At 44.8% G+C, this 25,660-nt stretch overlaps 1 protein-coding gene and 1 pseudogene across 8 annotated transcripts in view; one reads left to right on the forward strand and one right to left on the reverse strand.

Moving 5' to 3' along the window:
- Positions 1-17,924, reverse strand: part of SFXN1 (sideroflexin 1) — a 55,487-nt gene extending 37,563 nt beyond the window's left edge. For 3 of the 8 annotated variants that reach the window (XR_004349221.1, XM_032626886.1, XM_032626889.1), the window contains exons 1-2: positions 17,814-17,873; positions 16,485-16,578 (exon numbers count right to left, since the gene is read on the reverse strand). Coding sequence is in view for 1 of the 8 variants with exons in the window: in XM_032626884.1 (XP_032482775.1) it covers positions 3,546-3,647 (102 nt within the window). In the remaining 7 variants the exon portion in view is untranslated. Of the gene's footprint in view, positions 1-2,917; positions 2,993-3,545; positions 3,736-16,472; positions 16,579-17,813 lie in introns of those variants that run through there. The other 5 variants (XM_032626884.1, XM_032626887.1, XM_032626885.1 and 2 more) reach the window with 5 other exon arrangements.
- LOC116750502 lies at positions 1,956-3,025 on the forward strand (annotated as a pseudogene).
- Positions 17,925-25,660: the final 7,736 nt, after the last annotated feature.

The raw sequence follows: 25,660 nt of genomic DNA on the forward strand, positions 1-25,660 counted from the left end.
TTATAGGTTATTATAAGATACAGAATACAGTTCCCTGTAGTATACAGTAGGACCTTGTTATTTATCTATGTTATATAGAGTAGTGTGTACAAAGTCGCTTCTTAAAAAGGCAAAGAAAAAGGAGATAGATGGGGAAAGGAAACCCCACATTTTCGGAGTTTCTGTTACATACAAGGAACTGGGCTGGATGCTCGCCTAAGAGTGCAAGCCCCTACTACGTGCCAGTGGCAGAAGAGTCTATGTCAGTTTTCGCAACGCTGTGCTTTACGCATACTGTGCACATTTCACAGAAGAGGAAAGTAAGATTCTGAGATGTCACTCACAGCTACCCCCTTATCTCCCGGCAAGGGAGGAAGCAGGCTTATCATCAGACTACAGGCCAGGCCCACCAAAACCCCAACACGGAACGCTTATACTGATCCACTTCGTATAGACTTGGGGCGGGCAGAATCGTGCCCGCCCAAAGATGTCCACCTCCCAACCGCCACAGGATCTGAATCGATTACCTTACGCGGCAAAGGTGGTTGCCGGTATGATTAAGTTAAGGCTCTTGAGACTAGGAAACCACCTTGGATTATTTAGGGGAGCCTGATAATCGCAAGGGTCCTTATAAGAGAAAGAGGCAGGCAGGAGAGGCAGAATCAGAGGAGTAGATGTGACAAGGGACCAGCAGAGCTTGGAGTGATGCAGGGCCACGAGCCAAGGCAGGTGCACAGCTTCTGGAAGCTGGAAACAGCAGGGAAACAGATTCTCCCTTGGAGCCTCCAGAAGCAATACAGAACCATTTGAGGCTTCTGACGTCAGAACAGTAAGCTAATACATAGTTGTTTTGTTTTAAGGTACATTTGTGGTAATATGCTAAATAGTAATAGGCTACTAATTCAGCACTCTTTTCCCCTACTTAAAAGGATTTTATTTTGTACATAAGTTCATTAGAAAACAAACTTACAGTTACCAAAGGGGAAAGGAGGGCGGGCGGGGGAGGGATAAATTAGGAGTTTGGGAGTACCATATATACACTACTATATATAAAATAAACAACAAGGACCTACACCTATAGTTCCCTGTGTGTACAGCACAGGGAACTATACTTGGTATTTTGTAATAACCTATATGGGAAAAGAATCTGAAAAAGAACATTATATATATATATATATATATATATATATATATATATATATATCTGAATCACTTTTACTGTACACCTGAAACTAACACAACATTGTAAATCAACTATACTTCAATAAAAATAAATAAACAAAAATTTTTAAAAAGGATTTTATGGGCTTCCCTAGTGGTGTAGTGGTTGAGAGTCCGCCTGCCGATGCAGGGGACACGGGTTCGTGCCCCAGTCCAGGAAGATCCCGCATGCCGCGGAGTGGCTAGGCCTGTGAGCCATGGCCGCTGAGCCTGCACGTCCGGAGCCTGTGCTCCACAATGGGAGAGGTCACAACAGAGAGAGGCCCGTGTACCACAAAAAAAAAAAAAAAAAAAGGATTTTAGTAGAACTCTATACTGGCGTAAGTAATACCAACTAGACTTCAGAGCCTGTCCTGCCCCCGCCAATTTCAAAACCATAAGGCTAATCAGGAATACCATACCAACATTCTTACAAAGACAGCTGATCTCAAACCAGATAAAATTTTAATTATTGACTAGGACTCCCATGTTCCAATTAGACAAGCATTTTCACACACCAGCCTTCAAGCCCAGGAACAGTTTTCACTTTTTTCCCACTCTAAAAAAATAACCAGTTTCTATAATTAGGGGTCCAGTTTTCAAAAAAAAAATTTATTTTGCACTAAAAAAACAGTGCATCCAGGCGCTGCTGCCCTGAATCACTGGTCTCCCTCCAGTTGTGGACCTGGGAGCAGCTCTGCACATCCGGCCAAGACGCAGGGGGCCACGGCTGGGGCTCCTGACCCAGTAGCGGCCTCCGGGGCCAAGGCACCCCCATGGCCTTGGTTGCTATGCGGGGGTCCCTGGGGTACATCATCTTCCTACCTGCCTCATCGCCAGGGCTTGGTGGGCTGGTCACTTGGTCGGCGACCTGCAGCATCCAGGGCGCCCACCGGCTGCCGGGGTCTGTGCTTTGGGGTCATCCACCCCACACACTCGGTACCGAGCAGCAGGCCAGGCCGTGGGGCTGGGGCCACCGCGGGCACCTTCGTGGGAAGGAAGTGAAGTCCCAGGGGTGGTAGAGGAAGAAATGGATTTGGTTTCCCCACTGTCTGGTTTATGCATGAAGAGCACAGCCATCCCTGACCTTGTGGTTCCTGGACTTTCCTCTCTGTCTCCTCACCAAGGTTGACATTGGTCAAAGATCAGATACCTTTCCAGAGAGTTCTTAAGCACCACTGACCACGTAGTTCTGACAGTATTCCATGACAATGTATGGTGACAGTTTAGAACAAGTGCTTCTCAGCTAAGAATTTCTGCAAAATAGACTGGGTAAGTCATTCTGCTGTACAGCCCTAGCAATGATACTGGGGACCATGTAGACGATTGCAAAGCCACAATGGCTCAAAAGAAAGTTTCAGAGAACAAGGTATATATATGTATATACACATACATATATGTATATATCATCCAATTTCAGGGGTGGCAGGGATAAGGGAAAATGCCACACCTCCAAGGGACAGACTGCACGGGACACCAAACAATGTGTTCAAGGAAGTGCAAGTGTATCAGCTTTACAACAAGCCATGCAAGTGAAAGATGCCATGGACGGACTCAGAAGACATCAGTGGGAGGATCTTCTCTCTGCCACGTGTATCTGAGGCTTTGACAGTTATGCAGAAGGGCGGAAATATCTTCAGAAATTTAGAGAGGCTATAGAAGGAGAGACAGGAAAGGTGGAAACATCACAGCTACAGATTGATTAAGTGAAGAGCTTCCCAAGGAGAAATTTACTAACCAGTGACCAGCTGACTGAATAGCTGCAGATGGTCAACTGTGGAATGTCATGGTTTACACACAATCATATCAGTAGATTTCTGATGTTCAACAAACTCAGTTTCCATGACCTGAAGAAATGATGGAATAGGGGGTGTAGAGAAGCAAAGGAGGCTGGAAGATTCTGGAACAGAGGCGTTAACAGGAACCAACCTGTGAAAGGAGGTCTCTGCATATGTAAATAGTTATAATGTTGCCTTTTTTTTTTTTTTTTTTTCCAGTAGGCGGGCCTCCCACAGCCACGGCCTCCCCTGCCGCGGAGCACAGGCTCCGGACGCGCAAGCCCAGAGGCCATGGCTCACAGGCCCAGCCGCTCCGCGGCATGTGGGATCTTCCCAGACCGGGGCACAAACCCACGTCCCCTGCATCGGCAGGCGGACTCTCAACCACTGCGCCACCAGGAATACCCTATAATGTTGCTTTTTGACACTTGACCAACTGAGGTGTTAATTCTGACTTAAGAATCTTTTTTTTAAATGAATGATTTCAAAGAAAAATTTGGATTGTAAAGGTATGAAAATATTTTTTTGTATGAGAAAAAAAGTGGGATTTAAAAAAAAAAAATTTCTGTAGTGACTGACATCACTTACACTAAGAAATAAAGTTGAGTGATGCAGAGGAGACGGGGGAAGATGGCGGAAGAGTAAGACGTGGAGATCGCCTTCCTCCTCACGGATACACCAGAAATACATCTACACGTGGAACAACTCCTACAGAACACCTATTGAAGGCTGGCAGAAGACCTCAGAGCTCCCAAAAGGCAAGAAACTCCCCACGTACCTGGGTAAGGCAAAAAAAAAAAAGAAAAAACAGAGACAAAAGAATAAGGACGGCACCTGCACCAGTGGGAAGGAGCTGTGAAGCAGGAAAAGTTTCCACACACTAGGAAGCCCCTCCGCGGGCGGAGACTGTGGGAGACGGAGGGGGGAGCTTCGGGACCGCGGAGTGGTGCACAGCGACGGGTGTGGAGGGCAAAGCGGGGAGATTCCTGCACAGACGATCGGTGCCGACCGGCACTCACCAACCCGAGAGGCTTGTCTGCTCACCCGCCGGGGCGGGCGGGGCTGCGAGCTGAGGCTCGGGTTTCGGTTTTGGACGGAGCTCAGGGAGAGGACTGGGGTTGGCGGCTTGAGCATAGCCTGAAGGGGTTGGTGCGCCACGACTAGCCGGGAGGGAGTCCGGGGAAAAGCCTGCACCTGCCGAAGAGGCAAGAGACTTTTTCTTCCCTCTTTGCTTCCTGGTGCGCGAGGAGAGGGGTTTAAGAGCGCTGCTTAAAGGAACTCCAGAGACGGGCGCGAGCCGCGGCTAAAAGCGTGAACCCCAGAGACGGGCGCGAGCCGCGGCTGAAACCGCGGACCCCAGAGACGGGCGGGAGACGCAGGGGCTGCTGCTGCCGCCACCAGGGGGGCTGTGTGTGAGCACAGGTCACTCTCCGCGCCCCTCTTCCGCGGAGCCTGTGCAGGCCGCCACTGCCAGGTTCCCGGGATCCAGGGACAGCTTCCCCGGGAGTACGCACGGCGGGTCTCAGGCTGGTGCAGCGTCACGCCGGCCTCTGCCGCAGCGTCACGCCGCCTCTGCAGCCGCAGGCCCGCCCCGCACGCAGTGCCCCTCCTTCCCCCATCCCCCAACCCCCGGCCTGAGTGAGCCGGAGCTCCCGAATCAGCGGCTCCTTTAACCCCGTCCTGTCTGAGCAAAAAACAGACGCCCTCCAGCGACCTGCGCGCAGGGGCAGGGCCGGGTACAAAGCTGAGCTCCTGTGAGCTTTGAGAGCAGGGAGGAGAGGGGGAGGTCTCTCCCGGCAGCCACGGAGGCGGCGGATTGAAGCTCCACAATCAACTTGATGTGCCCTGCATTGTGGAATACCTGAATAGACAGGGAGTGATCCCAAATTGAAGAGGTGGAATTTAGGAGCGAGATCTGTGATTTTTTTCCCTTTTCCTCTTTTTGTGAATATGTGCGTGTATGCTTCTGTGTGAGATCTTGGCTGTATACTCTTGCTTCCACCATTTGTCCTAGGGCTCCATCCGTCCATGGTTTTTTTTTTTTTTTTTAAATTTTTTTTTCTTAATAATTTTAATTGTAATAACTTTATTGTACTTTACCTTCGTTCTTTCTTTCCTTCCTTCCTTCCCTCCTTTAGACAGCGAATCACCCCAGGTTGAGGGGGTGGTCTCTGGGAGCAGGATTTATGATTTTTCCCCCTTTGCCTCTCTTTGTGAACGTGTATGTGTATGCTTCTGTGTAAGATTTTCTCTGTATAGCTTTGCTTCCAACATTTGTCCTAGGGCTCTATCCGTCCATGGTTTTTTAAAAAAAAAAATTTTTTTTCTTAATAATTAATTTTAATTGTAATAACTTTAATGTACTTTACCTTCGTTCTTTCTTTCTTTCCTTCCTTCCTTCCCTCCTTTAGACAGCGAATCACCCCAGGTTGAGGAGGTGGTCTCTGGGAGCAGGATTTATGATTTTTCCCCCTTTGCCTCTCTTTGTGAACGCGTATGTGTATGCTTCTGTGTAAGATTTTCTCTGTATAGCTTTGCTTCCAACATTTGTCCTAGGGTTCTATCTGTTCCTTTTTTTTTTTTTTCTTTCTAAATATTTTTTAGTACAATAACTATATTATACTTTATTTTATTTTTACTGTATCTTCTTTCTTTCTTTTTTCCTTCTTTCCCTCCTTCCTTCCTCCCTTCCTCCCTCCCTCCCTGCTTTCTTTCCTTCTTTGCTTCTTTCTTCCTTCCTTCCTTTCCTCCTTTCCTTCTTTCTTTCCTCATACTTCTACTAATTCTCTCTACATTTTCTCCTTCTTTCCCTCCTTCCTTCCTTCCTTCCTCCCTCCCTCCCTCCCTCCTTTCTTTCCTTCTTTGCTTCTTTCTTCCTTCCTTCCTTTCCTCCTTTCCTTTCTTTCCTCATACTTCTAATTCTCTCTACATTTTCTCCTTCTTTCCCTCCTTCCTTCCTTCCTTCCTCCCTCCCTCCCTCCCTCCTTTCTTTCCTTCTTTGCTTCTTTCTTCCTTCCTTCCTTTCCTCCTTTCCTTCTTTATTTCCTCATACTTCTACTAATTCTCTCTACATTTTCTCCTTCTTTCCCTCCTTCTTTCCTTCCTTCCTCCCTCCCTCCCTCCCTCCTTTCTTTCCTTCTTCGCTTTCTTCCTTCCTTCCTTTCCTCCTTTCCCTCTTTCTTTCCCGATACTTCTACTAATTCTCTCTACATTTTCTCCTTCTTTCCCTCCTTCCTTCCTTCCTTCCTCCCTCCCTCCCTCCCTCCTTTCTTTCCTTCTTTGCTTCTTTCTTCCTTCCTTCCTTTCCTCCTTTCCTTCTTTATTTCCTCATACTTCTACTAATTCTCTCTACATTTTCTCCTTCTTTCCCTCCTTCTTTCCTTCCTTCCTCCCTCCCTCCCTCCCTCCTTTCTTTCCTTCTTTGCTTCTTCCTTCCTTCCTTCCTTTCCTCCTTTCCTTCTTTCTTTCCTCATACTTCTAATAATTCTCTCTACTTTTTCTCCCTTTTATTCTGAGCTGTGTGGATGAAAGGCTCTTGGTGCTCCAGCCCAGGAGGCAGGGCTCTGCCTCTGAGGTAGGAGAGCCAACTTCAGGACACTGGTCAACAAGAGACCTCCCAGCTCCACATAATATTAAACGGTGGAAATCTCCCAGAGACCTCCATCTTAACACCAGCACCCAGCTTCACTCAACGACCAGCAAGCCACAGTGCTGGACATCCTATGCCAAACAACTAGCAAAACAGGAACACAACCCCACCCATTAGCAGAGAGGCTGCCTAAAATCATAACAAGGCCACAGACACCCCAAAACACACCACCAGACGTGAACCTGCCCACTAGAGAGACAAGATCCAGCCTCATCCAGCACAACACAGGCACTAGTCCCCTCCACCAGGAAGCCTACACAACCCGCTGAAACAACCTTAGCCACTGGAGACAGACATCAAAAACAACGGGAACTACGAACGTGCAGCCTGAAAAAGGAGACCCCAAACACAGTAAGATAAGCAAAATGAGAAGACAGAAAAACACACAGCAGATGAAGGAGCAAGATAAAAACCCACCAGACCTAACAAATGAAGAGGAAATAGGCAATCTACCTGAAAAAGAATTCAGAATAATGATAGTAAAGATGATCCGAAATCTTGGAAGTAGAATGGACAAAATGCAAGAAACAGTTAACAAGGACCTACAAGAACTAAAGATGAAACAAGCAACGATGAACAACGCAATAAATGAAATTAAAAGTACTCTAGATAGGATCAATAGCAGAATAACTGAGGCAGAAGAACGGATAAGTGACCTGGAAGATAAAGTAGTGGAAATAACTACTGCAGAGCAGAATAAAGAAAAAAGAATGAAAAGAACTGAGGACAGTCTCAGAGACCTCTGGGACACCATGAAACGCACCAACATTCGAATTATAGGGGTTCCAGAAGAAGAAGAAAAAAAGAAAGGGGCTGAGAAAATATTTGAAGAGATTATAGTTGAAAACTTCCCTAATATGGGAAAGGAAATAGTTAATCAAGTCCAGGAAGCACAGAGAGTCCCATACAGGATAAATACAAGGAGAAATACGCCAAGACACATATTAATCAAACTATCAAAAATTAAATACAAAGAAAGCATATTAAAAGCAGCAAGGGAAAAACAACAAATAACACACAAGGGAATCCCCATAAGGTTAACAGCCGATCTCTCAGCAGAAACCCTACAAGCCAGAAGGGAGTGGCAGGACATACTGAAAGTGATGAAGGAGAAAAACCTGCAACCAAGACTACTCTACCCAGCAAGGATCTCATTCAGATTTGATGGAGAAATTAAAACCTTTACAGACAAGCAAAAGCTGAGAGAGTTCAGCACCACCAAACCAGCTTTACAACAAATGCTAAAGGAACTTCTCTAGATAAGAAATGCAAGAGAAGGAAACGACCTATAATAACGAACCCAAAACAATATAGAAAATGGGAATAGGAACATACATATCGATAATTACCTTAAATGTAAATGGACTAAATGCTCCCACCAAAAGACACAGATTGGCTGAATGGATACAAAAACAAGACCCTTATATATGCTGTCTACAAGAGACCCACCTCAGACCTAGAGACACATACAGACTGAAAGTAAGGGGATGGAAAAAGATATTCCATGAAAATGGAAACCAAAAGAAAGCTGGAGTAGCAATTCTCGTATCAGACAAAATAGACTTTAAAATAAGGACTATTAAAAGGGATAAAGAAGGACACTACATAATGATCAAGGGATCGATCCAAGAAGAAGATATAACAATTGTAAATATTTATGCACCCAACATAGGAGCACCTCAATACATAAGGCAAATACTAACAGCCATAAAAGGGGAAATTGACAGTAACACATTCATAGTAGGGGACTTTAACACCCCACTTTCACCCATGGACAGATCATCCAAAATGAAAATAAATAAGGAAACACAAGCTTTAAATGATACATTAAACAAGATGGACTTAATTGATATATATAGGACACTCCATCCAAAAACAACAGAATACACATTTTTCTCAAGTGCTCATGGAACATTCTCCAGGATAGATCATATCTTGGGTCACAAATCAAGCCTTGGTAAATTTAAGAAAATTGAAATTGTATCAAGTATCTTTTCTGACCACAACGCCATGAGACTAGATATCAATTACAAGAAAAGATCTGTAAAATATACAAACACATGGAGGCTAAACAATACACTACTTAATAATGAAGTGATCACTGAAGAAATCAAAGAGGAAATAAAAAAATACCTAGAAACAAATGACAATGGAGACACGACGACCCAAAACGTATGGGATGCAGCAAAAGCAGTTCTAAGGGGGAAGTTTATAGCAATACAAGCTCACCTTAAGAAGCAGGAAACATCTCGAATAAACAACCTAACCTTGCACCTCAAGCAATTAGAGAAAGAAGAACAAAAAAGCCCCAAAGCTAGCAGAAGGAAAGAAATCATAAAAATCAGATCAGAAATAAATGAAAAAGAAATGAAGGAAACGATAGCAAAGATCAATAAAACTAAAAGCTGGTTCTTTGAGAAGATAAACAAAATAGATAAACCACTAGCCAGACTCATCAAGAAATAAAGGGAGAAGACTCAAATCAATAGAATTAGAAATGAGAAAGGAGAAATAACAACTGACACTGCAGAAATAAAAAAAATCATGAGAGATTACTACAAGGAACTCTATGCCAATGAAATGGACAATCTGGAAGAAATGGACAAATTCTTAGAAATGCACAACCTGCCAAGACTTAATCAGGAAGAAATAGAAAATATGAACAGACCAATCACAAGCACTGAAATTGAAACTGTGATTAAAAATCTTCCAACAAACAAAAGCCCAGGACCAGATGGCTTCACAGGTGAATTCTATCAAACGTTTAGAGAAGAGCTAACACCTACCCTTCTCGAACTCTTCCAAAATATAGCAGAGGGAGGAACACTCCCAAATTCCTTCTATGAGGCCACCATCACCTTGATACCAAAACCAGACAAGGATGTCACAAAGAAAGAAAACTACAGGCCAATATCACTGATGAACATAGATGCAAAAATCCTCAACAAAATACTAGTAAACAGAATCCAACAGCACATTAAAAGGATCATACACCATGATCATTGGGGTTTATTCCAGGAATGCAAGGATTCTTCAATATACGCAAATCTGTCAATGTGATAAACCATATTAACAAATTGAAGGAGAAAAACCATATGATCATCTCAATAGATGCAGAGAAAGCTTTCGACAAAATTCAACACCCATTTATGATAAAAACCCTCCAGAAAGTAGGCATAGAGGGAACTTTCCTCAATATAATAAAGGCCATATATGACAAGCCCACAGCAAACATCATCCTCAATGGTGAAAAACTGAAAGCATTTCCACTAAGATCAGGAACAAGACAAGGTTGCCCACTCTCACCACTCTTATTCAACATAGTTTTGGAAGTTTTAGCCACAGCAATCAGAGAAGAAAAGGAAATAAAAGGAATCCAAATCGGAAAAGAAGAAGTAAAGCTGTCACTGTTTGCAGATGACATGATACTATACATAGAGAATCCTAAAGATGCTACCAGAAAACTACTAGAGCTAATCAATGAATTTGGTAAAGTAGCAGGATACAAAATTAATGCACAGAAATCTCTGGCATTCCTATATACTAATGATGAAAAACCTGAAAGTGAAATCAAGAAAACACTCCCATTTACCATTGCAACAAAAAGAATAAAATATCTAGGAATAAACCTACCTAAGGATACGAAAGACCTGTATGCAGAAAATTATACGACACTGATGAAAGAAATTAAAGATGACACAAATAGATGGAGAGATATACCATGTTCTTGGATGGGAAGAATCAACATTGTGAAAATGACTCTACTACCCAAAGCAATCTACAGATTCAATGCAATCCCTATCAAACTACCACTGGCATTTTTCACAGAACTAGAACAAAAAATTTCGCAATTTGTATGGAAACACAAAAGACCCCGAATAGCCAAAGCAATCTTGAGAACGAAAAAAGGAGCTGGAGGAATCAGGCTCCCTGACTTCAGACTATACTACAAAGCAACAGTAATCAAGACAGTATGGTACTGGCACAAAAACAGAAAGATAGATCAGTGGAACAGGATAGAAAGCCCAGAGATAAACCCACGCACATATGGACACCTTATCTTTGATAAAGGAGGCAGGAATGTATAGTGGAGAAAGGACAGCCTCTTCAATAAATGGTGCTGGGAAAACTGGACAGGTACATGTAAAAGTATGAGATTAGATCACTCCCTAACACCATACACAAAAATAAGCTCAAAATGGATTAAAGACCTAAATGTAAGGCCAGAAACTATCAAACTCTTAGAGGAAAACATAGGAAGAACACTCTATGACATAAATCACAGCAAGATCCTTTCTGACCCACCTCCTAGAGTAATGGAAATAAAAACAAAAATAAACAAATGGGACCTAATGAAACTTCAAAGCTTTTGCACAGCAAAGGAAACCATAATCAAGACCAAAAGACAACCCTCAGAATGGGAGAAAACATTTGCAAATGAAGCAACTGACAAAGGATTAATCTCCAAAATTTACAAGCAGCTCATGCAGCTCAATAACAAAAAAACAAACAACCCCATCCAAAAATGGGCAGAAGACCTAAACAGACATTTCTCCAAAGAAGATATAAAGAATGCCAACAAACACATGAAAGAATGCTCAACATCATTAATCATTAGAGAAATGCAAATCAAAACTACAATGAGATATCATCACACCAGTCAGAATGGCCATCATCAAAAAATCTAGAAACAATAAATGCTGGAGAGGGTGTGGAGAAAAGGGGACACTCTTGCACTGCTGGTGGGAATGTGAATTGGTTCAGCCACTATGGAGAACAGTATGGAGGTTCCTTAAAAAACTACAAATAGAATTACCATATGACCCAGCAATCCCACTACTGGGCATATACCCTGAGAAAACCAAAATTCAAAAAGAGTCATGTACCAAAATGTTCATTGCAGCTCTATTTACAATAGCCCGGAGATGGAAACAACCTAAGCGCCCATCATCGGACGAATGGATAAAGAAGATGTGGCACATATACACAATGGAATATTACTCAGCCTTAAAAAGAAATGAAATTGAGTTATTTGTAATGAGATGGATAGACCTAGAGTCTGTCATACAGAGTGAAGTAAGTCAGAAAGAAAAAGACAAATACCGTATGCTAACACATATATATGGAATTTAAGGGAAAAAAATGTCATGAAGAACCTAGGGATAAGACAGGAATAGAGGCGCAGACCTACTGGAGAACGGACTTGAGGATATGGGGTGGGGGAAGGGTGAGTTTTGACAGGGCGAGAGTCATGGACATATACACACTAACAAACGTAGTAAGGTAGATAGCTAGGGGGAAGCAGCCGCAAGGCACAGGGATTTTAGCTCGGGGCTTTGGGACAGCCTGGGGGGTGGGATGGGGAGAGTGGGAGGGAGGGAGACGCAAGAGGGAAGACACATGGGAGCATATGTATATGTATAGCTGATTCACTTTGTTATAAAGCAGAAACTAACACACCATTGTAAAGCAATTATACCCCAATAAAGATGTTAAAAAAAAAAAAAAAAAGAAAGAAAGTTAAGGCTTTGTTACCTAAAGACAAAATCAATAAACTAAGAATGACAGCTATCTGAGGCCCTTAATAATTATAGCATTAGATTGCATTTAAATGAGTCATTCCTAAAGATATTATTTTACAGATTATATACGTTAATACATTAATTAACCCCTCAAAGGGGATAGAAATAATCTCTTAGAGGGAATAAAAATCCTGCTAAAATTCAATCTCTTGGCTAAGGGGTTTTGGGTAAATATAGTATCATGAAGCCTCATCAAAACTCATCAAAATGAATTTCTCCAAGTTTTCTTTATGCATTCATTCATAAACAAAATTAATATATGCATTCAATATGCACTGAAGGCCTCTCCTATACCCCAGCACTGGCTTGGCCCTGGATTTGGAAAGACCCAACACGCGGTAAATAAACTGAAAGGCAAACACATTCTAATGAATACAGCCTAAATTTCCCCAAATGTACTTATCGACACCCTTCTCATATAGAGCTTATTACGGGTGGACATCACCCACCTCTGTCCATGCAGTCTTCAACTGAGTTATCAGATCACTAACCTGGGTAAACCTGATTGAAGACTGTGATATGAATGATTCTCATATCCAAATCTGTATACACTTTTCAAAAATATCTATTATTTCAGTGAAGTAAACCTGGTTTAACATCCACAATAACTCAGCCACAGAATTTATAAGCTTTTAAAGCCAAAATGAGTGCCATGACCAGGATTCTCTAGTCATAATACTGTATTACACATTATAGGCCTACTGGAAATGGTATTTAACTCCATCTTTTTTCAAGTCATTATTTAAGTCATATCACAACCTTCATCACCAATTCTGGGAGGGCAATACTGTCTCCCTTTTAGGTTAGATGTTACACAGTCAGTGCACAGCTATGCAAGGGCGAGGACCACCCCCTGACTCAGAGGCCCAGGACCACTTCCCACCACATACAAGCCTTCACGGCTGGTAAACAGTCTGCTCCAATTAGACAACGGTGATCAGTTTCATTGCCAAATAACTTTACTGAACCAGTTGGTTAGTGGAACTTGAATTTCTGGCTCCAAGCCGCACCTCCCTAACTGCCCTGTAACCTGGAATCCCCCGATGGAGGTGATGAGGGAAGGGGTGTGTAGTGGTTAGGGGCTTATGCTTGTGGAGGCAACAGACCTGAGTTTTAATGCCAGCTCCACCGACGACTCTGTGACCTTATACACATTATCCCACTGCCCCAAGTTTCTGCATCTTTATCAGCAAAATTAGGATGCTGTTTAATAATAACACTAATGTTTAAGAACCACGTATCCCAAGAGCCCTCCTTATATCACCCCATCCAACCCTCATAAGGGTTTGGTTACAAGGAAGCGGTGCTGCCAGAGTGTGACGTTTTATTACCTGGCTCCGGAACCCCTGCTCCCTGGGGAGGTGGTTCTGACCTGGAAAGCAGCTTTCCTGATTCAGTAAAGCGGGGGTGGAGCCTAGGAAGGTGATCCTGAAGAAATACACCAGGGGATCCTATGATCAGCTAAGTTTGGGAAACACTATGTGGGAAAGGATATAAAATTTATAGATAAATAACCAAATGCCCTACCAGTTAAGGGAAGATTCTTACCCTCTTTCAGGGGCAACAGAAATATTTAGACGACTCCATGGCCACTCAGGCTGGTTGCTGGCTGGGTCCTGTCGAGGAAGGCTCCCTGCCCTGTAGCCTGGTCTGCTGAGTACCTACCCTGACAACCCACGGAATTGAGAACTGGACTTGAACCACTGCAATCTGGATCAGAGTCCTGACTCTGTCTCTTCCTTTCTAAGCATGTCACTGGGTAAGTCATCTCACCTCTCTGAACCTCAATTTTCTCGTCTGTAAGATGGAGATGAGAGTTGGCTGACACAGTTGCAAGGATTAGGAAACTGGGGTATGCAAGAGGGCTTTATTGACCTTTATTAAGTGTAAAGGGCTAAACAAAGGTAGGGTCATTACTAACATGTCATTCTCCAAGCAAGAATCTCCTGCCCTCATTGGCTCAAGTCCTGCACAGAAACACAGTGGCTGGTAGTATTGGTGGGGTTGGTGGTGGGGGGAGGGTGGGGAATAGAATGGCACTTGGCTTCCTGAAGGTGATGCCTAAGAAAAAGGATTTTCTCTGAGATAAGCTTTATTTCAAACTTATGTTTAGCTACATGCCAAGAAAATGCTTAACTACTGGAAAAAAAGAAGAATTTTCCAAAACTTCACAGAAAACAAACTAGCAGGGAATGTGCTTTCTCAGGGACTTGGTAAGAAAGACCTTTAACCCTGGCTAAAGATTAACAACGATAATTAAATTATTAAACTGGAAACTTATTGTTAGTTATGTTTTAACTAACATAATGCAGTTGTTTACTGCATTTGAAAGAGTTGAAAAAGAGTCTGGTTGCTCTTGGTTTATTTAGTTAGGGCCAGAGAGGTGTGACATACCCTATCAAAGTCACTATAGGGGGACATGGCTGAGCACCCATTGTGTGCCAGACACAGGGTGTTCCACGCGTTACTAGACTGCTAAATTCTCACTTCACCTCTCTAAGAAATTTCCCCCTACTTTGCAGAGTTACTCAGAGAAATCAAGTGCCATGCCCAAGAAGGCAGTTCGGCCTGACTTTATACCCCACTTCTGACCCTTGCGGGGTCAGAAGTGATGTGTCTGGCAAGGGCAATCACGTTCATTGAAGGCACACGTTTCCTAATTTGGCTTTGTGATGGTCATCCACACACAGCATTTCTTTCTTATGGGCATGGCCACACAAGAGATCAAATTATAGATCAGAGGGGCTTCCCTGGTGGAGCAGTGGTTGAGAGTCCGCCTGCCGATGCAGGGGACACGGGTTCGTGCCCCGGTCCGGGAAGATCCCACATGCCGCGGAGCGGCTGGGCCCGTGAGCCATGGCCGCTGAGCCTGCGCGTCCGGAGCCTGTGCTCTGCAATGGGAGAGGCCACAACAGTGAGAGGCCCGCGTACCGCAAAAAAAAAAAAAAAAAAAAAAAAATTATAGATCAGAAAGTTGAATCCTGTGCTAAGAAGCAGATTCTTTCAAAGGGCATTTCCACTCAGCAATGGCTTTCTGTGGCATACCCTCCTCTATTCCAGGGACAGGTCTGCATGGAGACATGGGGCCTGTGTAGTAGAATCAGGAAGCCATGGGGAATGACTGCCTTCTGTCTGTCTCCCTGCCACCATACTCCCTGCCTCCACTCCCCATCCACATGGCAGATCCCATTCTTCTATGAACTTTAAAACACCCAGGTAACAATACAATCATTGTTCATACTCTGGTGAACCTCAAGATCAACTTTGGGTTTCCTAATCAATTTCTTATGATGAGTGAAGTTCTTATCCATTTTTTAAAAAAAATTCTATTAGTTTTTACTTGAGATGGTGGTATCAGCCTGTAAAAATAATACAGTACTCCCGAACTGTAGTATTTTGGACATATTCAGTTGAATATTTTCCCACCTACTTTAAAGAATCAAGTAACAGATTATATATACTGTGTATGAAAACATTTCACAAAGTAATAGCAGTTAACTAAAAACTTAATAACTTTGAACTTTGTATAATTAAGTATAGGTTTGATATGTATTCTGACAATAATTTTTCACTGTCTACGCAAGAGTCAGCCTTTTAAAAAAATGACTTAGTGCTGATTTCTCATCTTTAACCTCAAACAAAAGGTTGGTTCTATTCACAATTATACTCCAACCGAATGCATCTAACCACGGCTTGCTTAGTAGGATGTAGATGCCGTATTTCATTCTAAAGCATCAGAGAACAAAGAAGTTTTATGATGGATCTGCTCTAAGGATCACTGCTGCTCTGGTTGTCTTCTCAGCTTCCTCTGCAGGAAGTGAGGAGGGGGAAGGGGTCCCCTCCCTCTGACAACATCTTTCTATACTCATCCACATGGGATTTCATAAAACTTTTACCGAATATTAAAAACATTCTAAATATTTTCCTGATCCTGAATTACATCTACCCCTTGCTATACAGCTTCTTCTCTGACAACTGCAAGCACAGACATCCCTTTCCTGGAAGCCCATGGGACTTAAATGCTTGCCCGCTCAAGCAAACCCTTGAATACATACTTAAAGCAATCATATGTTAGAGCTGGACAGAAACCGATATATCCTCCTCTCCAAACACCATCATTTTTTGCAGACTAGACAACTGCAGTCCTGAGGGGAGAAAGGAGCTGCTTGAGGTCCCAGAACCTCCTGGTGGAGCCTCCACTCATCCTCCCAGATTTCCTTCTCAGCTTACAGCTCTTACATGGCAAGTTCAGCACCACAAGAGCTGCAAAGTCTCCTTATTTACCTGTATACCCACCTTGCACCTATTACAGTGCCTGGAACATGGAAGCAGCTCAGCAAACTGGGGATGAGCAAAGGAAGAGAAAAGCTGGAGACACGCAAGTAAAAATCTAGAAGGTGAGGCAGAAGAGAGATTATGACTTTGAGAAAAGTAAAAACAAAATGCCATGGGGCTTCAGAAAGCAGTTGCCCATGGAGTGGTTAAGTGCCCGAGCTCTGAAGTCACTCATACTGAGCTTTCTCATTCAGGCACTCAACAAATATTCAGTGAGGGTCTCCCGGGTGCAGGGAACAGACAGAGGAGCAAGACAAACAGAGGCCCTGACCACAAGCAGAGAATCAAACAAGCAAGTAAACAGTTAATTTCAACTGGTGACAAATTCTCTTAAGGAAAAAATCACAGGGGTAATCTAACAGAGGATGTGTGCATGAAGGGGCAATTTCAAACAACACAGCCAAGGGAGAGCATCTCTGAGGAAGTAACATGTAAGCTGAGACTACAGATGACCAACTGTGTGACTTTAGGCAGGTGACACAACCTCTCTGAGCCCCAGTTTCCTTCCCCATCTGGATTAGGAAGGCAAGGCCAAGTACCTCATGGGGCTGGAGGAATGTAAAAGTAGATGGACCTGAATCACCTGCAAACTCTTGGTAGGCATTGTGTCTACTGTCATTCTGAGAAGGTTAGAGGTTCGTGACAAGTTGGGAAAGCTCAGGCGGTCAGCACGGAAATGGAAGATCCGGGCAGGATCACTCCTGTTCCCATTACCTTTTCCCATTTTCTCTTCCCTACTAGATTGCGAGTTCTAGGGCAGGGGCCAGGTGGTCTCTGATCTCCGAGCCCCCCCTCTGCGCCAGGAGGAGAAGCCAGGAGCTAGGAGCTTGAGGGGCGTGGGGGTCGGTGCCACCGGACCACCTAGCAATCGCTCGCGCCAGTCCCCGCCGTGGCCTGTCCCCGCGGCAGCCATCTTGGGTGTCCTCCCCGTGGCGAGTTTCGTCACGCGGCCGCGGGGACAGCGTGGCAGGGCGCGTGCGGGCGTGGATGGGTGAGCCCCCTCCCATGCCGGGAGACCCACTCCACCGCGGGGGCTCAGGGGGAGCTCAGAGGAGGTCAGGCTGCTAGAGATGGGGAGCTCAGGCATTGGGATGGCAGGGGTCTCCAAGGTGCAGGGACCCCCTGGCCCGGGAAGTCCAGGACACGGCGAGGGGGCTTCTGACCTCCCAGCCCCGGTGTCTCCTGACAGCCGGCCCGCGGGAGCGCGCCCCCGCTCCAGCCCGCGCCCTTCCGCCAGGCTCCCTGCGCGTTTCCAACCCACAGCACCCGGGCCCGCGGCCCACGACTCACCGCTCCCCCCCGGCCACAGCCCGCGCCGCTCTCGGGACCCGCTTAGCGCCGCCTCCAACGCCACCGGAAGCGCTTCTCCCGCCACAGCGGCCCTGCGCGCCGCCGCCGTCCGGAGCGCGCCCTCAGAGCGCGTCCCCGTGCGGAGCCCAGAGGCCCGGCTGGGCTGGGCGGCGGCCGCGCGCGGGAGGCCCCGGACGCGCCATCGCAGTCGCTGCGCTCTGGAAGCAGCCTCCGCCTGGTCCAGGCGCGATCCTCTGTGCCCGCGCTTTTGCTTCTGGCTCCATCATGAACTCCCAAGTTCACCCTCACCGTGGTGCGGGCTCCGTGCCATGTTTCCCATTTTGGTTTCCCCGAGACCGACCCCTTACTTGATCATTTCTCAATTCCCAGGGTCTTACATAGTCAGCATCCTCTCATTCATTCATTCAAACCATTGTTTCCCAAAGTGTGGAATTTGGCACCACTGGGGCTACAAGGCGATTTTAGGTGGTACAAGGGCCATGACCTGATTGATGTCTAAACAGGAATCATCATCCTGGCTGCTGTGTGAATAGGCTGTAGAGGAGATGACGTGGAGGCAGAGGAGCCAGTAGGGAGGCTACCGGGGGCTAACCAGGGGAGAGATGACGATGGCTTGGACCAGGTTGGTAACAGGAGAGGCGGTGAGAATTATTGGATTCCGGGTATATCTTGCAGACAGGTGAAATTTAATAAGTGAGTGAAATTACATCATGTTCATGGATAGGAAGATTCGATTTTTAAAGTCGTAAATTCTCCCCAAATTAACCCAAAAATATAATGCAATACCAAACAAAGTTCTGTCAACTCTAGTGGGTCTAAGAGTTTGGTGTATAACTTGACAGGGTGACTGTAAAATGTATATGAAAAAGAAAGAGCCAGAAATAGCCAAAACTATTTTGAAGAAAAAGAGCAGGGTGGAGTGACTCATCCTATGAACACAGAGAGGTTGTGTGTTTGTGCAGGGATCAACAAATAGTGCAGGCAAACAAGAGGCACCAGACACACACCCTGCACATACAGAAACCTATTAGCTGCATCCTAAGTGAACGGGAAGGTTAGATATTCATTAAATGACGCTGGGGCAATTGAACCCCTACCTTAAACCATATATAAAACCGAACTTCAGGCACATTAAAGACCCAAATATGAAAAACAAAACTCCCAACTTTTTAGCAGACAATATAGGAGGGTATCTTTATGACTGGGGATAAGGATGCATTCTTAAATAAACACAAAATGGATGGAATATAAAGGAAAGATTGAAAAGTTAAACCTCATTAAAACTAAAAAAGTCATGCTTACCAATGATAGCATAATAAAAGGGAAAGAGTTCACAGACTGGCAGGAAATATTTTCAATACATGGATCTGGCAAAGAATACATATGGAGAAAATATTTAAAAGTTTTCAAATTAATAAGAAAAAAGAGAAACAATCCAATAGATAAATAAAAAACAAGAAGCATGCAATTCACGGACACGGAAAAACAAATGACCCTGATACCTAAAAACAAAAATTCAGCCTGGCTAGGGATTTGGGCACTCAGCGTAGGTTTCACAGATAGTTTTTTTTTTTTTTTTTTGTGGTAAGTGGGCCTCTCGCTGTTGTGGCCTCTCCCGTTGCGGAGCACAGGCTCCAGACCCGCAGGCTCAGCGGCCATGGCTCACGGGCCCAGCCGCTCCGCGCCATGTGAGATCTTCCCAGACCGGGGCATAAACCCGTGTCCCCTGCATCGGCAGGCGGACTCTCAATCACTGCGCCACCAGGGAAGCCCTACAGATAGTTTTTTGGTGGGACTCCTCATTCTCAGAATTTCTAGGAACGTTTAACCGGTTTCTGTTCTTTACTACACTCTGTGCCAAGTGTTGGGCTCAAAAAGATTTAAAAAAATTCCTCCCTCAAAGAGCTTAGTGTCAAGGAGATATATATATGTAAACAAGTAGTTACAATAGATGATTACAACTCAGTATAAACGTTGCAACAGCATACTTTGGGTTATGTAAGTGCGTGAGCACAGGAGGGATGCCTCGCTCTGCCCGCAGAATGGTGATGTGAGAGAGGTCTGGTAGATACAAAGTGTATCCGTTATCTGTTGCCACGGTGATGCTATAGCAGAACCACAAAAAACCTCAGGAGTATACAAAAAAAAAAAAAAAAAAGGTTGTTTTTGTTTCTGCATCTATGGGTTGGCTGGCGGTTCTGCTGATCAGAGCCGGGCTCTGCAGGGCCTCCTAATTTGGTGGCTTTGTGGGTCTTGGCAGGGTTTTCTCACTGTCTGAGTCTCCAGCTAGGACATGTGGACTGACTTGGCTCTGTTCCAGGTCTCATTTTTCCAGCAAAGTTACGGAGAGAGAATCCTCAAGGCTGCCTTCACTTCTGCTTTAGCCTATTGGTCAAACCAAGTCACAAGACCAGCCCAGATTCTTTATCTCTTGATGGGATGAGCTGCAAAGTGACATTATAAATAGATGTGATATATAGACAAGTGGAGACTTGGGGGCTTTCTTTTTCAAAAATTCTTTCTTGTGTGTATTTTGCCTTCCCAGCCTCCCAGTTTCTTTTGGGGAATCTCCTCTCTCTCACTTCCTTTGATCCTGGTCAGATTGTCAGTCATGGGACTTTTATCTTCTCACGCCTGCCACTGCCATGGGTATGTGACCCAAGCAGAATCCTGCTCTGAATTTATATGTAGACACTGGGAAAAAGAGAAGTCATCCCCCTGCTCTGACCCTATAGGGGTTGCTAAGCTGGGAGAATGTGGATCAGGGGCTGCCAGGGCTGCTCTTTTTGCCTGTTTGCAGAATTGAAAGTAAGCTGAAAGAAGGCAAGAGAGAGAGTTCAGATGACATCACTGCAGGCCCTGGGCTCAGCCAATCCTGAAGCTAGGTCTACCTCCTAGGCTTCCAGTTATAAGAGCCAATAAATCCACCCACATACAGTTTTTGTTTGTTTGTTTGTTTGTTTTTTTAAATCATAAGCTCTGTTGAGTTGGAGTTCTGTCTCTAACTGACTGGGGGCTTCACAGAAGCGGTGACATTTGAGCTGAATGAAATCAAATTTGAAAAATCAAGGAAAAGAAGGAAGATGAAGGAAGAAGAAATGAGCTAAGGTTTAAAGAATAAAAAGCAGGTGTCCACATGTGTTCCTACCATTGTTTTAAATAAACGTCTTTCAGAAAGAGCTTCCAAGGAAGCTAAAGTAGTATTTTTCACCTTTGTTGATAAGGAAACTGAGGGCTTGGGAATTCTTGCTAGCCTAGCATTGGCAAAGGTTGCAAAACCCTGGCATTTTAATATGGACTTTGAACCGTTCAGGGCATGGCAAAAACGAAACAACGCTTAAGTCAGCAAAGATAGGAGGACATTTCTGAGCATAGCGAAAGTTCCGTGAGCTGAGCAAAGATCTTGCAGAATATATCACAAGGTGAGAGTTTCCTCATGGTAGAACAGGGAATTCAGTGAGACTTAATATGTTTCTTTTAAATTAATATTTAAATGAAAACCTTGAGTTACAGATTCAATTAGCAAATTTATTTGTGATGATAAAAGAAATGCATAATCGTATGAATTTGAGAGGTGTGGAAAACTTCATGTACACACTCCATGCTGTTCCTCAGCTCTCTCCCTGGGAGATTTTTAGTATGTTTCCTTCTAGGATTTTCTTTTCTTTTCTGACCTAATCAAACTTCTGTTCTTCCTGAGCCTTTTAGGAGAAGGAACATAGGGGAATAACAGTCATTGAGTGCCCACTGTGAGTTGGGCACATAGTAGACACTTTCACAAACATCTTTTCTAGTCCTCAGAGAAACACTGAGAGGTTAACTACTTGTATTAGTCAGGGTTCACTGAGAGAACAGAACCAATAGGATACATCTCCATCTCTATAGCTATCTATCATCTATCTATCTATCTATTTTTCCTAAGGAATTTTTTCACATGATTGTGGGAGCTGGCAAGCCTGAAATGTATAGGACAGACCAGCAGGCTGAAAACTCCTATTGATGTGTTGAAAGGCTAACTTCTCTTGGGCAAATCAATTTTTGCTCTTAAGGCCTTCAACTGCTTAGGTGAGGCCCACCCACATTATGGAGGACAAAGTTCTTTATACAAAGTCAACTGATTACAGATGTTAACCATATCTACAAAATGCCTTCACAGCAGCACCTAGATTAGGGCTTAATTGAATAACTGGGTTTCTAGACTAGCCTAGCTAACACATAAAACTAACCATCATATTACCCTTCCCCTGATTTTATATCTCCATTCACTCTTGCCTCTAACAATTCATCCCCTGATCTTTTGAAAATGTGAATCAGATCAATTCTTGCCCTGCTTTAAAATCCTCAATGGCTACCGGTTTTATTTACAGTTAAATTTGAACTTTCCATCATGGCCTATGGACCCTCATGATCTGTCCTGTACTATTTCTGTGGTTTCATGTTAATATCACTAAACTTCCTGACTTCTGAACAGGCCAACTTATTCCTACCTCAGGTGCTTTGTATATGCTGGTCCAGCTGCCTGGAATGCTTTCAGGTCAAATATCACCTCCTCAGAGAAGCCTTCCTTGACCACCTGAGTAGGAGTAGCCCCTCCCACTCCCACTGGAGCTCATCACTCTTTTATTTCTTTTACTGCACTATTACTATCCAAAATCACCTTGTTGACCTATTTGTTGACTTGTTTCTTCTCTGTCTCTTCCACTAGAATGTCCCACCATAAGGGCAGGGGTCCTGTCTGCCTTATCTGCCACTGTATTCTCAGCTCCTTGAACAATGCTTGCTGCAGTTACCCTCCCCGCTCAAATCACGCCACAACACCACTGTGGTGAGGACCCTACGGCCTCCATCCCGGATGTCGGACCCTGCAGCTTACACAAGAGTTACTCATGCTCCTGGAACTGCTTACTCCAGCCGCTGCTGGAATGGATACTCCACCGCCTGGGCATGCGCGTCTGATTGGCTGAGCCGCGGTCACGTGCCAGCGCCACATCAAAACTTTTCTGTAGATGTCTAACACTAATTTCTAATTAGCTTTGTCTGTTCTGGAACTTTAGCTAAATGGCATCATATAGTATGTGCTTTTTTGCATGTGTGTCTTGTTTCTTTCACTCAGCATGTTTCTGAGATGTATCCATGTTGTTGGATGTAGCTGTAGTTTGTTTTTTCCTAATGTGTAGAATTCCACTTCATATGAATAGACCACCATTTTTGTGTCCATTTCCCAACTGATGGACATTTACAGTGTTTCCAGTTTTTGGTTATTATGAATAAAGCAGCTGTGATATAAACAGTCATGTACAATCTTTTGTACAAAAAAAGAGCAGCTCTTTTTTCGCATTTAGTTCACATGTTTGGGGCATGTGTTTTCACCTAATTTCTGCCTCCAGAGTGATGTTACCAAGATCTGAAGCTCACGTCACTCCCCATGTGAAAGTTGGTTCTTGCCTCCTGATAAAGTCCAACCTCCCTGGAATGGTATTCACGGCTTTTTGATACTGACCTTAACTTCCAATCCGTTACATCTTTTGCCTTACACCCTGATACAGGCACATCGACCAACTCACTGTTTCTAGAATGTACCAGGTTGTTTTCTTCCTCTTTGCCTTTGTACAGCTTTCGTCTGGAATGCCTTTCCCCAGAGAGTCTTGATTCCTGGACAAACTGTTACACATCCCTCAAAACCCAGATGAAAGACACCTCCTCTAGGGAGCTGTCCTTCAGTTTGTCAGGCAATTTATTGTACTCTCCACTGGGTACACACTTTGGTATAAATGTTTGGTATTAATGTTGTAGGAGGACTTATTTCGTCACATAAATTTCTATGATCATGGTCTGTCTCCTCTTCTTGTCTGTGAACTCTGGAAGGCAAAGAAGGATGCTCAGAGCTGTGAAGTAATGTACCTAAACGCCACGCAGCTTCTAGGACTGAAGGTTTGCCTGATTCCAGGTTAAATGCTCTTAACACCACAGTGCATGGTGAAGTACATGCTAATCGCCATGTGCAAGGTTAAAGGAGACCAGGGGTTGGAGCTCAAAGGGCCTGAGGGTCTTGGTCTCGGTCTTGGTGATGAGAACAGAAGAGAGCATGGAGCTGGGCCGAGTGGTCGGGGCACATCTGCCGGAGAGTGCACAGTCCTCCCAGCCCAGCACATTGTTGCTATGGTAGTATGAGCTCCGAGGGGCCACATCTACCGATTTGTTTCAAGAAAAACCAGAAATCCACAAAATAGGTAGAGTTTCCTAATTTTTGAATGTTGGGAAGTTATTTTAAATACAAGGTAAGACAATCAAAAAACATCTGTGGGCTGGATTCAGGCCATTTTTCACTCATTTGCTTCTTGTACTTCAAACTTCATCATGCAACATCTGCATTCTGATCATTCTTACTTTGGAAAGTTAAAAACAGGAATGTTAAGTGACTGCTTGTAGCCCAGACAGAGATGCACCTGAAAACCAAGGCAAATGTCCTAGTTTTCTCTGATGTCCCATTTGTTTGTTGGTTTACTCGCCACGTTCTCCGATGCTGCATCAGGTTAAGGCCCATGAGGGTACAGCAGCCACCGAGATGAGTTAGACACGGTGCACCTGCTGGTAAGACACTCAGGGCCCAACACAGGCAGGGCCAGGTGGTCTCAGCAGCAGACATGGAGCCTGGAGGAAGGACCAACTGGCCTTTTCTGTGTACATGTTGGGGAAGGGTTCCTGACAGAGGTAATAGATGAACCAGGGCTTAAGGGACAAGTAGGAGAAGGCAAGGTAAAGGAGCAGGAAAGGACATTCTTTGCAGGGGGAGCAGTATGTGCAATAACATAGAGGCCAACTGGTTGGGCATGGGTGGGAGAGCTGTGGCCCGTGTGGGGAACGATGGGCATGGGGTGGGCTTGCCTGTAGATCTCAAGGGGTGGGGATAGGTGGAGAAGAGGCACCCAGACAGGAGACAGGTGCATAGCTAGAGGGCATGTAGGAATCCTCCCGGGGAGAGGTGAGGTCAAAGCTGGAAAGACTATCCTCACGGGTTCCTTCATTGGAGAGATTAGGGAGAGAATGGGGCCAGGGCCAGGGCCCAAGAAGGGAAAACTAAAGGACCAGCAAAGCAAAATGGACAAGTGAGCAGCTTAGGGCATTTATGGAGGCAGAGTGCCGGTGGAGCGGGATTTCATGCTGTTTGACTAAGTCCTACCAGGGTCCTTTTAAAAGGCTGCAGCTTGGAATCACCTGGGGATCTTTAAAATCTTCCCAATTTTATCAATTTCCTGGGCCACAACCCAGATGAATTACATGAGGATCTTAACAGGCAGGACCTGGAATCTGGATTTTTTTTTTTTGCCGTACGCGGGCCTCTCACTGTTGTGGCCTCTCCCGTTGCGGAGCACAGGCTCCGGACGCGCAGGCTCAGCGGCCATGGCTCACGGGCCCAGCCGCTCTGCAACATGTGGGATCTTCCCGGACCGGGACACGAACCCGCATCCCCTGCATCGGCAGGCGGACTCTCAACCACTGCGCCACCAGGGAAGCCCTGGAATCTGGATTTTTAATGCTTCAGTGTGAAGCCAGGGATGGAGGGTCACGGCAGTAAAGGGATGGACCAAACAGCAAACCCACAGAATCATCCTTCAGTTGATTAAAAGTGGCCCCTCCTGTTCTTGAGGTGAGGGTAGTTGGCTACAGGGATCTTTGTGGGTAATTGCAGAGTTGACCTGCCATCTGCCCAAGATGGGGGCTGGCCTGTGGGCAGCAGGCACACAGGCCTTAGGCTTCTGTACCTCAAATATGCAGACAATAATCCTGAAAGCATTCTTGTATGGGAGTGAAAACTCAGTGTGTCA

The sequence above is a fragment of the Phocoena sinus genome, chromosome 3 (genome assembly GCF_008692025.1).
Source record: "Phocoena sinus isolate mPhoSin1 chromosome 3, mPhoSin1.pri, whole genome shotgun sequence".
NCBI lineage: Eukaryota > Metazoa > Chordata > Mammalia > Artiodactyla > Phocoenidae > Phocoena > Phocoena sinus.